This window comes from Mobula birostris, chromosome 16, assembly GCF_030028105.1.
Source record: "Mobula birostris isolate sMobBir1 chromosome 16, sMobBir1.hap1, whole genome shotgun sequence".
Taxonomy (NCBI): Eukaryota; Metazoa; Chordata; class Chondrichthyes; order Myliobatiformes; family Myliobatidae; genus Mobula; species Mobula birostris.
Genome location: NC_092385.1, coordinates 56,671,410 through 56,686,928, shown reverse-complemented (window position 1 = coordinate 56,686,928; position 15,519 = coordinate 56,671,410). Strand labels below are relative to the sequence as shown.

Genomic DNA, 15,519 nt, shown 5'->3' with positions numbered 1-15,519 from the left:
AATCACTGAGGTCAGGCTAGCTGGCCTAGAATTTCCTTTTTTCTGCTTCTCTCCCTTCTTGAAGAGTAAAGTGACATTTACAATTTTCCAATCCTCTAGAGCTATGCCAGAATCAATTAATTCTTGAACGATCATTCCTAATGCCTCCACAATCTCCTTAGCCACCTCTTTCTGAACCTGGGGTGTATACCATCTGGTTCAGGTGACTTAACTACCTCAGATCTTTCAGTTTTCCAAGAACCTTCTCCCTAGTAATGCCAACTTCACACATTTCTGCCCCCTGACATACTCGAACTTCTGGCATACTGCTAGTATCTTCCACAGTGAAGACTGATGCAAAATACTTATTCAGTTTGTCTGCCATTTGTTGTCCCCCATTATTACCTCCCCAGCATTATTTTTCCACAGTCTGATATCCACTCTCACCTCTTGTTTACACTTTATGTATCTGAAGAAACTTTTAGTGTCCTCTTTAATATTATTGGCTAGCTTACTTTCGTATTCCATCTTTTCCTTCTTAATGACTTTATAAGTCACCTTCTGTTGGTTTTTAAAATCTTTCCAGTCCTCTAACTTCCTCTAATTTTTGCTCTATTATGTACCCTCTCTGGCTTTTATGTTAGTTTTGATTTTTCTTGTTAGCCATATTTGTGTCATCTTGCCTTTAGAATACTACTTTTTCTTTGGGATGTATATATCCTGTGCCTTCCAAATTGCTTCCTGAAATTCCAGCAATTGCTGTTCTGCCATCATCCCTACCAATGTACTTTTCCAGTCAATTTTGGCCAGCTCCTCTCTTAAGTCTTTGTAATTCTCTTTACCCCACTATAATTCTAACATATCTGACTTTAGATTCTCTTTCTCAAATTGCAGGCTGAACTCTATCATATTATGGTCACTATTTCCGAAGGGTTCTTTTAACTTAAGCTGTCTAATCAATTCTGGGGCATTGCACTATGCCCAATCTAGAATAGCTGATCCCCTATTGGGTTCAGTATTGGCACGTGGCCAAGTGGTTAAGGCGTCGGTCTAGTGATCTGAAGGTCGCTAGTTTGAGCCTCAGCTGAGGCAGCGTGTTGTGTCCTTGAGCAAGGCACTTAACCACACATTCTGCGACAACACTGGTGCCAAGCTGTATCGGCCCTAATGCCCTTCCCTTGGACAACATCGGTGGCGTGGAGAGGGGAGACTTGCAGCATGGGCAACTGCCGGTCTCCCATACAACCTTGCCCAGGCCTACACCCTGGAAACCTTCCAAGGCGCAAATCCATGGTCTCACGGACTAACGGATGCCTATAATATTGGGTTCACCATGAGCTGCTCTAATAGCTATCTCACAGGCATTTTAGATATTACTCCTCTTGGGATCCTGTAACAACCTGATTTTCCCAATCTACCTGCATATTGAAATCCCCCATGACTATTGTACCATTGCCCTTGTGGCATGCGTTGTAATTTGTAGACCATATCCTTCTTACTGTTTGAGTGTCTACATAAAACTCCCATCAGGGTCTTTTTACCCTTGCAGTTCCTTAGCTCTACCCACAACAATTCAACACCTTCCAAGAACTTGGCAGGTGCAACAAGTGGTTAGGAAGGCTGGTTCAGTATTATCCATTATTGCAAGGAGGTTGAAGTTCAGGAATGGTGAAGTATTACATTGAAACAAAGTGTTGCTGAAGCCACAAATGGAGTTGTAACCCTCTCACAGTGGCTCGAAATGAACTGAGCTCATTAGCTATCTCTGGCAGACAGTCACATGTTTCAACATTGCATGGGTATGATGAGATGGCCAACTTCAATAAGTAGCACGTCTAGGGTCGGTATGATTCGGGTCAACCAAACAGGATAGTTGGAATGTTCCGTTGAGGGAACAAAAATTATGGTGAATGCTGTATAAATACAGCCCCATGCAAAGTTATCATTCGCCAGGAATTAACAATTTGCACCAGCATAAAATTAAAGTGGAACTATATTTACAATTATTTCTACTTTAACAAACAGTTAACAGTAAAAGGCCCATTACAGCTGAACCAGTCTAAAAGTGCACATAAACGTTGGAGCTCATTGCTGGATAGTCGGTAGTCATGCGCTATGCTTTAATTACTCACATTGCTGAATCCACATTCTGTGTGAAAGACACCAGCCACAGTTTGAACTTTCCTTGAAGATGGTGGCAAATGAACTGGCTAACTCAGAATGGTGGAACCATTTGTCTGCACGAAGCACTTCTTACGACGGGGTCTCTCCTTCGGGTGGGGTTCCGTGTGCGTCTTCCCTTCTGCTCTTTTCTGCACTTTTCTTCCTCCAACACCTGCCAACAAAAACCCAAAACCAACCCACCATCTCCTAGAAATCTGATGCCACCAAGCTCTCTCGAGTGTTCCATGGCATCCCACTGGACAGCAGGTTATCAAAGCAAACTCAATTGGCTGACACAACACTCTTAAGCTGAACAAGTGACTCCTTATCTTAGCAAAAACCAAAATACTAGATTGTGAAGCTTAATGACAGAACACACTTTACAGAAAAGCTGCAGAAAATAAAACATAACAGTAGTCATACAACAAAACATGTTCTTCACTAGGGCATCACAGAGTGTTACATTATTTTAGTCCTCTTAGTTAAGAAGAGGTATACTGACATTGAAAGCTGTCTTAATGAAATTCCCTCAGTTAACTATCAAGATGAGAGGCCTGTCCTATCACAAACGATTTAAGGTGCTGGATCTATATTCTTTAGAGTTTAGAAGAATGAGGGTGACCTTACTGAAACATATGAAATCATAAGGGAGTACGGCTGGGTAGTTGTGATGTTTACACACGTGGGAGGGTCTTGAATAAGAGGACAAAGATAGAAGGGAGCTGTTACCTAAAACTGAGGTATACAGGATGTCTCCTCTCGGAGTCTAGTGACTCTCTGGAATTCTGTACCATGAAGGGTTGAAGAGGCTCCACCATCAGGCTATTTACAGAGCAAGCTGATGCATTTTTTTGAAAGATCAGCAAATTGAGGGCAATGGGGATCCAGAGCAAATCAGCCATGATATTAAATGGCAGGGCAAGCTTGGGGAGTGGGGCAAATGGTCTACTCCTTTTCCTTTCTTTCTTTTCTTTCATCAACACCCATGGTCTTTCTGTGTTTAATGGCTATCTAGAGTAGACAAATATCAGAATTGTATTGTACCTGCATACTTGACAATGAACTGAACCTATGGACCTATATTCTAGCTTATCCCACTCCATCTTGGTGAATGATATGAGGGCAAACAAGATTACTCTCTATTCAGCGCTAACTTAAAACTTTCCACCTATAAATGCTGCCTACATGCTGAGTACCATTTGTATGTTGCTACTAGCTCTCTCCCCTCTTCCTTTTTCAAAAATGTTGACTGTACATTTCCCTCCATAGATGCTGAGTTTCTCCAGCACCTATTACTGCTAACTATCTCCCCTTCCTTCCAGACCGATGAAGGGTCTCATCCTGAAAATCCACTCTCCATTTCCCTCCATCAATGCTGCCAGATCCGCTGAGCTCCTTCAGTGCCTTTGAATCTTTTTCCATTCACTGTTTCTCACAAAGTTTCTGACTGTCCTCTTGCTCTTGGCCTTGTTTTTTTGCAATCTTTGACTCAAATTAAGACCCAGTCTCTGTGACCAAAAATTCACATCCCTTTTCTATTTGGAGTTCCAAGTTATATCCACCAGAATCATTAAAACTCACTCTCTATGCTTGCTCTTCAGGTCACTTCACCAAATGCTAGAGGAATTCAGCAGTTCAGGCAGCATCTATGGTTGGGAATAAACAGTCAACGTTTCAAGCCAAGACCCCTCATTGTGGCTAGAAAGGAAGGGGAAAGAAGTCAGAATAAGAAGGTGAGGGGAGGAGGAGGAGGAGTACAAGTCAGTAGGTGATAGGTAAGACCAGATGAGGGGGAAGGTGGGTAGGTGGTGTACGGTGATGAACTGGGAAGCTGGGAGGTGATAGTGAAAGAGGTAAAGCACTGAATAAGGAGGAATCTGATGGGAGATGATAGTGGACCACAGGTGAAAGGGAAGGTGGAGGGGCACCAAAGGGAGGTGATAGGCAGGTGAGGAGAGGAGAAGGGGTAAGAGGGGAACCAGAATGGGGAATGGAAAAAGAGAGAAAATGAAAGTGGAGAGATTACTGGAAAAGTTGGAGAAATCAGTGTTCATGCTGTGAGGTTGGAGGCTACCCAGGCAGAATATGAGATGTTGTTCCTCGCACCTGAGAGTGGCCTCATCTTCCGACCTTCATGTCAGAAAGAGAATGGGATTTCCAGCATCTGCAGAATCTCTTGTGTTTACTTCACCACCTTCCTGTCTGTAACGTGTGACCTCTTGGCACTGTGTTACCGAGCTATTCTCCAAGTGTTTGTAAACTTAGTCTACATCATATCCATCTATTGGTGGAATCAGACTGCAATCTGCTCAGCTTGTCATCTTCTGCCTTGTTGGTTACTCGACATCCTACACCTGCGCGGTGCTTTCTGCTGACTTGGGGCTTGGTGAGTCCAATTAGGGCCCTTTCCTATACGGGCAATTGCCCTGGACAACCTTGATTTCCATGTGGGAAAAATTATCCACACCGCTCATCTGTCCTGCTCAGATAGAGCACAGTAGAGGAACAGGCCCTTCAGCCCACGATATTATGTTTAAACTAGTATTAAATTAATTCCTTCTGCCTAGACAATATTTATATCTATCCATTCTCTGCACATGAATGGGTGGGTTTGGATATTGTGTAGGCAGGAAGTGCATATCTAAGAATCTCTTTAGTGTCTCTCTTGAATTTGCCTTCACTACCATTACCCTTAGCAGCACCTTCCAAGTACCAGTGACTTTAAAAAAAAACCTGCTCTGCATATCGTCTTGGAACTTCTTCCCTGTAACCTTTAATGAATGCTCTCTCCTATTAGACATTTCGACTCTGGGAAAAAGTACCGGCCATCTACCTATACTTGTCATAATCTTATAAACCTCTATCAGGTACCCCCTCAGCCTGTGCTGCTCCAGAGAAAACAACCCAAGTTTGACCAACCTCTCCATGCCCTCTAGTTCAGCAAATGTCCTGGTAAACTTCTTCTGCACCCTCTTCTGAGATGTGGGTGACATCGTTTAAGTAATCACCCAACACATCCTCAAGTGATCATGCAAAGGTCAACTTGGGAAGCCCACTGTTTATTTTGTACGACTAAGCTACGTGCAGGGCCACTTCAAAATGTGAAATTGTTTTCCCCCAAGGAAATGGGGGGGAAAAAAGACCAACTGCTGGAGGAACTCAGAGAATCGAGTCACAGCGGTGGGGAAGGAATTGCCATTGTTTTGATTCAGTCCCTGCATCGAGACTTTTTCAACGACTGGTACTGCTCGACCCGCCAACTCCCTCCAGTTGATTGATTGCCCCTCCTTATTCCAGCATTTACCATCTCTTGTGTTCTCTCGAGGGTAGAAAGTTTCTTCCCCTGAAGAATTCAGATTTATTCATCACATGTACATCGAAACATGCAGTGAAACGTGTTCTTTGTGTTGACCAACATTTGGTTAACCAACTTTGGGGTTCTCACGTTTAACTGTCGTTCATTCTTTAGGGCACTTCTCTGTTTTTGTGGATGTTTGCAAAGAAAAAGCATTTCAGGATGTATATTGCATACAATTCTCTGACATTAAATTTGACTTTGAACCTTTGAACCTAAAGATGTACTGAGGGCAGGCTGCAAATATATTTGGGAACCACTCAAATTTTGCAATAGTTCAGCAGCCACACAGGTGTGTGTGTATAGAGAGAGAGAGATAGATATATAGATAGATATAGAGAGGGAGATATATAGATATATATATCTGATATTAGCTATTTATTTCCAGATTTTTTTGAATTGCATTCAAATGCTCCAACTGTCATAGTGGACTGGGTTTCTGTATATTACTAATCCAGTGGCATAACCAACAAACTACCCCCTGTAATCCCCAAATTCTCTCCTCGCTGAGATGACCTCCCACTCCCTGTTCCCTGTGGCTGTATCCCACGGACACTGTTTGTCCTTCACCCACCTGCAGCTGGGGCAGCGGGGACCCTAGTTGTTTGGTGCTGCTCCTGTTAATATGAAAAATATTTTTTTGCCAGCCAGCAATCATTATCTTTGACACAGTACCCCCCACTTCTTCTCACAGGAAAACGCCGGAGAGCAGCAACCAACTTCCCTGGAGCTGAGATTGTCCTGAAGCAGATCAAAGAGAAAACGAGACGGAAACGAGTTGGTCTGACGTCAACTGGGCCCCCAGTCAGGCAGCACACGCCTATTTTAAACGTTGATGGAAAAGTCATTGGTATGTTCCAGGGGAGTGTTACATTGGAGGGAACATCATGAAGGATTCATTAAAAACTTCTAAAGGGAAATGGGCTAAATACTTGAAAGATTTGGTAAGGTTGCGTGTGAAGAATAGGGATGTAGGACCAAATCAGATATGATGGAATGGTGGAGCAGACTTGATGGGCCAAGTAGCCTCATTCTCCTCCTATATCTTACGGTCTTGTGATACCTTTGGAACCTCTTTGATCCAAATGGTGCTATGTGATTATTTATTGTTCATACAGTCATACACACAGAAGCAGGTCCTTTGGCTCAGCTCGTCCATGCTGATTGAGGTGCTCTCCTAAGCTAGCCCCGTTTCCCTGTATTTGCCCTTATTCCTTTTGACCTTTCCCACCCATGTCCCTCTGACAGCTCATTGCCTAAATGTGTCATCCTCAGTGTGAAGAAGTTGATTCTTCAAGTCCCTTTTAAATAGATCCGCTCCTGCCTGAGTGCATTCGCCGTCTGTGCCCCTCATTTTTTCATAGGTCGCTTACACCTTGCATTCCAGTGAATAAAGCCCTCCTCAGAAAGTAGAGGCCTTGGTGAGCTTTCCAGGTTGTGTAGGGTGTGTTCTGGGACCATGAGAGGTTGTGCGAGATGTCCCAGGAGTTTGAAACTGTTTGCTGTGCTGCTGATATATAAAGGTACCACGTGGGGGGAGGCATTTCCATGCTCTGTCTCTCTTTTTTTTTAAAGGCCTATTGGCCCAACTCGCTCAGGCTGACCAAACTCACCTATCTTAGCTAGTCCCATTTACCCTGTTTGGCTTATATCCATCTAGGCCTTTTCTATCCATGTACAAATAAATGTCTTTTAAACACTGTAATTGTACTGTGTTGGTTTGCAGGACAGCTGGACGCATACAGTATGTCCCCTTACCTTCATTTATACATAGGATGTCCAGTAGACTTCAGGAAAACTTGTTTAAAGATGAATGATTATCAAAGATTATTGATTATCAAAGAAAATGATTATTAAATAGAGAAGTTATAAGAATTGTTAACCTTCACCTCTGTTTTCCATTAATGTACAGGGGAGGTAACGAGTGGCTGCCCCTCCCCGTGTCTGAAGCAGAACATTGCCATGGGATATGTGGATACAGAATACAGCAAGTTGGGCACGCCGATAAAAGTGGAAGTTAGGAAGAAGATCGTGGATGCCGTTGTCACCAAGATGCCTTTTATACCCACCAAGTACTATACTGTGAAGTGACACCTTCATCAAATATTAGACGTGGCCAGGGTTAAAATCATAGTTTTAATAGTTAGGTGATAGTTGATGAATTATCAAGTCTTCAGGTTTACAGATTCTGACAATTGAGCTGCTCCATTCTCCCGTAGAGAATCAGAAAATCTACAACAGGAGTGGAAGCCATTTGGTGGCATTTGTCTATGCCAAGAGAAAACATCCATCCAACCGAATGGCAGCTTCCAGCTCTAGGTCCACAGCCCTGCAGGTCATGGCTCTCCAAGCATGATGAGGGCTTTTGCCTCCATCAGCTTTCCAACACACCAGTTATTTCCTTTTGAGAGGGTGTGGGAGCTGCCTTCCTTCAGTAGTGCTTGATAATTATCCTCTGTGAACTAATCTTTCATACTGCCTTTGTAAATGAACATTCATTGTTAATTAGGTGCTATGCCAACTCTGTAAAGAAAGCTGTAGGTGATGCAGAATTGCCTCTGCAATATTTGAATTATGACATGGATACTAATTCAATTGATGATAACTGACGAGAGGTTAACACTGTCTGCAGCCAGTTCAGTAATTTTAATAAATGTAGTGCTTTATTTACAGACAGTGTTTGGTAATATTCACACCTCTGTACAAAAATGTTAATGTTGGTTTTTGTGTGCGTTTTTTCCAATGTATTTGTAGAATAATAAAATTAAATAACCAGCACTGAGGAATGAGATGAAGTTTAATATGAAGGGGAACCAGCTTGTCCATTAACAGCCTGTAGTTATGTCTCCTACTCTATCTCAATCTTGCTCAGACACTTCAAACTACTTGAGGCTTGGCCTCATTCATGTGTATTAAGTTTCTTTTCCCAGCTTCCTTTTAAAGTGGCCAATTTTAAACCCAAGCTTAGCACACGACCTTGAAATTAGTTTACCGGTTCTTTTAAGTTGTGCATTTTGGTCCTGTTTGAAGAACATGAGTTTGCCAAAAGGCATGTGGGGACTCTGAAGTCAACTGAAAGAAAGTTTTATGGTCTGATGAAACCAGATTGAGCTTTTTGGCTCAAGCCAAATACAGCACATCATCAAAAACACACCATCCCTACCGTGAAGCTTGGTGGTGGCTGCATCATGCTGTGGGAATGCTTCACTGTAGCAGAGCCTGGAAAGCTTGTGAATGTAGAGGGTAAAATGAATGCAGCAACATACAGAGACATCCTGCAGGAAAACTTGATGCAGTCTGCAAGAGAACGGTGACTTGTTCACAGCAAGACAATGACCTCAAACATAAAGACAAAACTACACGGGAATGGCTTAAAAACAAAGTTAATGTCCTGGAGTGGCCAAGTCAGAGTACAGACCTCAATCCAATTGAGAACTTGTGGTTGAACTTGAAGGTTGCGCAGATTTGTAAAGAAGAATGGGGAAAAATTGCAGTGTCCAGATGTGCAAAGCTGTTAGAGACCTATCCACACAGACTCAAGGCTAATTGCTGCCAAAGATGCATCTACTAAATACTGACTTGAAGCAGGTGAATACTTATGCAATCAATTATTTTGTCTGTTTTATTTGTAAATAATTTAGATCACTTTGCAGAGATCTGTTTTCATTTTGACACAAGTGTGTCTTTTTCATTTGATCATTGAATCACAGTGGATTTAATTTGTCTTTTTTTGACAGTGTTGTAAAACAATAAAACATTAAAACTTCCAGGGAGGGGGAAATACTTCTTATAGGCACTATATTTTGATAATATATTTACATTGCACTTCTCCTTCTCTAATAAATGCTGGCTATTACCTTGCCTGCCGTGTCACCTGATATGCTCCTATGTTACTGGCAAGACCTCCCTCAAAATTTGGAAGGAGGCTATAGAGAGGTTTTCCAGGGTGCTGGCAACTTAGGAGGCATGTGCTACCTCTCATTATAGCACATGCCTTCTAATCGAACCCAGGTGTTTACTTTCTGGGAGATGGGTGGGCCTGATGATAGAAGATTGTGGGAGGTTTTGACAGAGTAGACCGCAAGTAACTTTTCCCGGGGTTGAAATGCCTAATGCTAGAGAGCTTGCAATTGAGGTGAAAGGAGATGCACAGGAAATGTTTTTACTACATTGAGTTGTGGGGTATTGGAAAACGCGGCTGGAGATTGTAGTAGAGACAAATATAGTAGTGGAGCTTAAGAAGCTTGTCGATAGGCATGTGAATGTGGCAGAAGTGGTGAGTTTTTTTTAAGATTATGAGGACGGTCAGTCCTCATTTATTGTCATTTAGAAATACATGCATTAAAAAATGATACGATGTTCCTCTGGTATGATATCACAGAAACACAAGACAGACCAAGACTAAAACTGACAAAAACCACATAATTATAACATATAGTTACAGCAGTGCAAAGCAATACCATAATTTGATAAGAGCAGACCATGGGCATGGTAAAAAAAAAAAGTCTCAAAGTCCTGATAGCCCCATCATCTCACGCAGACGGTAGAAGGGAGAAACTCTCCCTGCCATGACCTTCCAGCGCCACAAACTTGCCGATGCAGCATCCTGGAAGCACCCAACCACAGTCCGACTCTGAGTCCGTCTGAAAACTTCAAGCCTCCGACCAGTCCTCCGACACCGAGCACCATCTCTGCTGAGTGCTTCAACCCCGGCCCCAGCCGCTAAGCAACAGGCAAAGCCGAGGATTTGGGGCCTTCCCCTCCGGAGATTTCGGATCACACAGTAGCAGCGGCAGCGAAGCAGGCATTTCAGAAGTTTCTCCAGATGTTCCTCCGTGCTTCTCACGTCCATCTCCATCAAATAAGAATTGTGCACGGCCTCCTACTTGACAGATTACAGATATTCATCACCGGAGAGGCCGCGCGCGCTGCATCACACCGCCTCCTCCTCCCGAGTTAGGCATTTAATTGCTAGTTTAATTGTAGACTGTGGGCTGAATTCCTGGTTCCTGTGCTGTACCATGTATTCTATGTTCTGTGATCTATACCTCAATCTCCCATTGTCTTCTACACAACACTCACCGCTCTGCCATCGATTGACCCTTCACTTCCCATTGTTTTTTATTCACTATGCCTTTTCCCCAAAAGCAGTGGCTAGCATTATCAACATTTGCTGCACATCATCAAAACATTTCCAATGCAACAGTAGCTTGAGTGTACAGAAAACCAGAGCAAAAACTAATTTAGATTGAACTAGACTGGAATGGGAGTGGAAAGGAGGTGAAAACTGGGCAGACAATTTTTGTCCAACATTGCATCTTTTATGACCTGACTTTGATCTTTTGTTATTTATTCCAGGTTTCCAGCATCTGCAATGTTGTGATTCTGAGGTACACCCTGCGGATGCGCTGGGACACATCATCAGTGATGCAACCTGGGGTCGTCGGGTGTTTCAGGTCTTTCAATATCATACACCCTCGCCCAGGCGACCCAGCCGGGGTTGATCAGACCCCAGCTTGTGTCCCAGCAGCACTGGCCCATGGGTCACCCCTCCTGATCTATAGCCATCCGGAGGCTCTCTTAGCGGCCTCTGTGATGGTCCTGATCGCTCTCCTCTTGCCAGCCCCAGTGATGGCAAGTAGGGTGTAGACTCTGCAGAGTGAGCGGCCGGCAAAACCCCTGCACCCGACTTCGATGGGCTGGCAGCGAGCCCTCCAGCCTTGCCTCCAGCACTGCTCGACCAGCTCCTGGGACTTGGCCTGCTTCCGCTCATTTGCCTCCTCAATGCGGTCCTCCCAGGGAACTGTCAATTCAATGAGGACAACCTGCTTCGAGGACACTGAAGAAAGGACAACATCCGACCTCAGTGAAGTTACTGCTATATGGTTGGGAAACTTCAGCTGCCTCCCGGGGTCAACTTGAAGCAACCAGTCTGCTGCGGTGCTAAGCAGTCCTGATGATGATGCTGATCTGGGCTGACGTAGGGGCTGTGCTCCGGCTCTGACAAAGGAGGTGTTCTTCCTCTGACCACTCTGTTTGCTGGTGGTCATGGCCATTGCAATGCCCTCTGCCACTGCCTTCAGCACCTGGTCATGACGCCACCGGTAGCGACCTTCCCCCAAGGCTTTAGGGCAGCTGCTAAGGATGTGCTCCAGAGATCCTCTTCCTGGACAGAGAGGACATGCTGGTGTATCGCTCTTGCCCCAGACGTGGAGGTTTGCAGGGCTTGGCAAGACATCATAGACAGCCTGGATTATAAATTTAATACGCTGGGGTTCTGCCTGCCAGATATCAGACCAGGAGATTTTCTGCACCAGCACACCTTCCCACCTTGTCCATTCTCCCTGCTGCTGCATGCCCACCATCCTGCTATTCCTCTCCTCTTCAATGCCAGCCCACACTTCCTCCAGGACTAGTTGGTGTCTGACCTTGCCTCTGGCCTTGTCATAGCAAGGTTGTGAAACGGAGCCCAGCCCCGTTCTCCCAGTTGACACTGTCCCCACCAGAGCTGTGTGTCTCAGCCGGGACTCTGCTACCACCAGCCCTTCCTGTGCCTTCCACTTCCTGCCAGTCTGTACCTGGATGCCTGCTGCTGGCATCTGCTGCTGCTGCTGCATGCGAGGGTCCTTGGAATCCCTGTACTGCAGCACCTCTCTTGTGCAGGAGACCCTGAACTCCTCGTCCAGGCTGCTGAAGGGAAGTCGCAGCTTATTGCACCTACCGTACAGTGCTGCGCCGCTCAGACTACGAGGTAGGCCCAGCCACCTTGGAAGGTAGTTACTGACCCTCCTCTCCAGCAACTCCACAGTTGTCACAGGCACCTCGTATACCAGTAACGGCCATAGGATTCGGGGTAGGATGCCATGCTGGTAAATCCAGGCTTTGAATCTTCCAGGTAAGCCTGACTTGTCCACCCTGGTGAGCCAGCTCTCAAGCTCCTTGGAAGTTGATCGGACGGCAGATGCATCTCTGAGGTTACGGTCAAAGACCTTCCCCAAGCTCCTGACTGGCTTCTTGGTGATAGATGGAATTGTAGTGCCATCCAAAGTAAAACGAAACTTGTCCACCACTTTGCCCTTCTTCAACACCATGGACCTGGATTTAGCTGGTCTGAATCTCATCCTTGCCCATGTGATGAGCTTTTCCAGGCCCTGGAGGATCTACCTGCTGCCAGGAACTGATGTTGTCATGACAATGAGGTCATCCATAAAGGCTCTGATCAGGGGCTGCCGAACACCAGACTTGGTCAGCGGGCCTCTACACTCTGCCTCAGCTGCCTTGACTATCATATTCACGGCAAGGGCAAAGAGAATAACGGAGATTGTGCACCCAGTTATAATCCCCTTCTCCAGTCTATGCCAGCCTGATGTCATAGCTCCAGAAGTGACTCTCAGTCTGAAGTTCCCATAGTAGTTCATGATGTACTTGATCTTTCTGGGAACATGGTGCTGGTCCAGTGTAAAGTCCACCAGTTTGTGGGGTATTGACCTACTTGCATTGGTGAGATTTAGCCAAAGCACGACCAGGTCTCCCTTCCCCATGTGCGCCTCCCTGATCAGCTGGGTAACTACTCCAGTGTGTTCCAGGCATCCAGGCACTCCGGGAATTCCACCCCTCTGCACTGAAGTGTCGATGTCCGTCATCTGGCGGGACAAGACACTAAAGAAGATTTTCCCTTCCACACTAAGCAGCGAGATGAATCTGAACTGCTCCAGGTTCGATGAATTTTCCTCCTTGGGGATCCAGACCCCCTCTGCGTACCTCCACTGGTCTGCCACTGCCCCCTGTGCCAGATCACTCGTAGGATCTTCCAAAGAATCTTGAGAAGCTCCGGGCAGTGCTTGCACACCTTGTAAGGGTACTCAGCTGGGCCCTGGCGCAGAACTGGCTCTGGCTAAAGACACACCCTCCTGGACTTCCTTCCAGGTGGGCTCCCTCACATCGAACTCCACTATGGGGAGTGGTTGGCTTGTAAGGGCTCTGTGGAGGCCCAGCTCTTGCTCCCTTGCATGGTTGCTCAGGATGTTATGAAGGAAATGTGTTCTTTAGAGCACACAAGGCGGCCGCTGCTTTTCTGACATAGGAGCTGTTTTGTAAAACCAAACGGATTGGCTATGAAGGCAGTTCACTTCCTGGCTCTTTCTCTCCTTCGCCTCCTGTGCCATTCTGCTCTGTGCAGTGTCATTAGCTTCTGTTCCGGAGCTCAAGCAGGGGAGGTTTCTGCTCCTCTGTTGCTACCCTAAACTGCCGTGCCAGGGTCCGGAGCTCTTGGCGCAGTTGGTGGATCTGGGCTGCCCTGTGGTTCAAAGTGTATTGGGATCTGGTGGTCTTTCCTTCCTCTATTCCAAACCTCTCTGTGGCAAAGCTGACAATGATGGTGGTCATTGACTGAAGCCGTCTGTCAACTTCTCCCTTGGCTGTCAACTCTATAATTAGCTGAAGATTATTTAATTGTTGGCTAAAGAACAATGAACACTAATATAAATGCTAGAACTCACCGAATTAACAATTCTTTCTTTGGCATTATTAATCTAGTTGTAAAGCACCAGTGACCTACCAAATTAAAGGAAATTGGTAAGTTAAAAACAAATCATGGACTTGCCCCGCACAAACGTGGCGTTCAGTGCGGCCGTGGCGAGGTTTCTGCGCGTGCGTGCAGTCGCGTACTGATGACGTAGTGAGGCCTGCTCCTGCGCCGGGCCTGGGTTGTAGGAGTAATGGAGAGCGGGGCGAGAACATGAATAAAGGCTGGCTGGAGCTGGAGAGCGACCCGGGTGAGTACAGGGAGAATGGGGAAGGTTAAGAATATGAAGCGGCGGGGTAAATCCCGCGGGGAGCGGAGTAAGGACGGGAGCCGCTCCGAGCTGGAGCCCACTGCGCCCAGTGAATGAAGCAGTCTGGTTGGGCTCAACTCCCTGGTAACCTCCGCCTCCCTGCCGGGATTGTCTTGGCGACAGAACCATTTGTAAAACTAGTCCTGTGCCCTGCAAAACTGAGAAATGTGTGGTGTATGCAACCCAATTTGCCATTAAACCTAGGCACCAAGTTTAGTGCTGCCTTGTTACAGGGGCTGTAAATGATTACGGCACCCAACATAGAGATTCCTGCTTCTGCACTGAATAATTCCAGCAGAAGAGTGTTGCGTAAAGTATTAGGCTGTAATACCTTAATTCTAGGAACATGTACAACCATAATGCAATCTTCCTGTGTTGGGGAACAGGGCTGTGTCAAGGTAGCAGATAGACCTCGATTCTCCAAGAAATTGGATATAGGGCTTTGGTAAGCGTGTGTGCGGTGAGATTAATTTAGAATTGGAGAAGGAAAGAACTAGTGAGTTAGAGTATTTTCCTCTTTAACTGTAAAGGTCTGTGCTGTAGATGTTTCTGACAGATGACAAAAGTGGGAAATATCAGATGGTGATTGTTGATTTTAAAATGAGGTGTATGTACAGTACTTCCTCTTCTCAGTATCTAAACTTGGTCTTGTGAAGCAGTATATCATATTTGTTTTTGATCTTTGCAATGATTTGCTATTGGTGTGGCAGAAACGCCCCAAGATGTTTGACTGAAATGTTGTCAAATTATGTCTCATACCAGGATACATATGGAGATATTTGAGCAAATGATCAAAAAGGTAAGGCTTTAGTATGTGGAGAACCTTAAAGAAGGGTAGTGATGTTCATTATGGGAATTCTGGAGCTCAGAATCTTGACTAATGGTGCAGTAGTTGCATATGGGTGTGATAGGCCGTAGTTGGATCAGCACAACCTTAATGTTTGTGAGGCTGTTGGAGGAAGTGCGGGACAAAACCATGAAAGGATTTGAAAACAAGGATGAAGATTTTAAAATGGTATTGCCATGTAAAGTGACAAGCCAATGTATGAGTGGAGTAGGACATGCAAAGTCGAATTTTACATTACCTGAATTTTCTGCCATGTAAGCCTGAAGGAAAGCACATTAATACTGCAACTGGAACTAAGGTCATTCCTGCCTTCGATTTGTCTTTAGAATCCAAGCTATTTA

At 45.2% G+C, this 15,519-nt stretch overlaps 2 protein-coding genes and 1 pseudogene across 2 annotated transcripts in view; 2 read left to right on the top strand and 1 right to left on the bottom strand.

The window, feature by feature from the left end:
• amt (aminomethyltransferase) overlaps window positions 1-8,275 on the top strand; it is a 56,608-nt gene extending 48,333 nt beyond the window's left edge. Inside the window, exons 8-9 of the mRNA XM_072280673.1 lie at window positions 6,192-6,347; window positions 7,410-8,275. Coding sequence (XP_072136774.1) covers window positions 6,192-6,347; window positions 7,410-7,588 — 335 coding nt within the window. The 3' untranslated portion in view covers window positions 7,589-8,275. The remainder of the gene's footprint in view (window positions 1-6,191; window positions 6,348-7,409) is intronic.
• A 2,726-nt stretch (window positions 8,276-11,001) lies between these two features.
• On the bottom strand, window positions 11,002-13,882 carry LOC140210809 (uncharacterized; annotated as a pseudogene).
• Window positions 13,883-14,176: 294 nt separating this feature from the next.
• Window positions 14,177-15,519, top strand: part of bap1 (BRCA1 associated deubiquitinase 1) — a 79,917-nt gene continuing 78,574 nt past the window's right edge. The window contains exon 1 of the mRNA XM_072280672.1: window positions 14,177-14,271. Coding sequence (XP_072136773.1) covers window positions 14,235-14,271 — 37 coding nt within the window. The 5' untranslated portion in view covers window positions 14,177-14,234. The remainder of the gene's footprint in view (window positions 14,272-15,519) is intronic.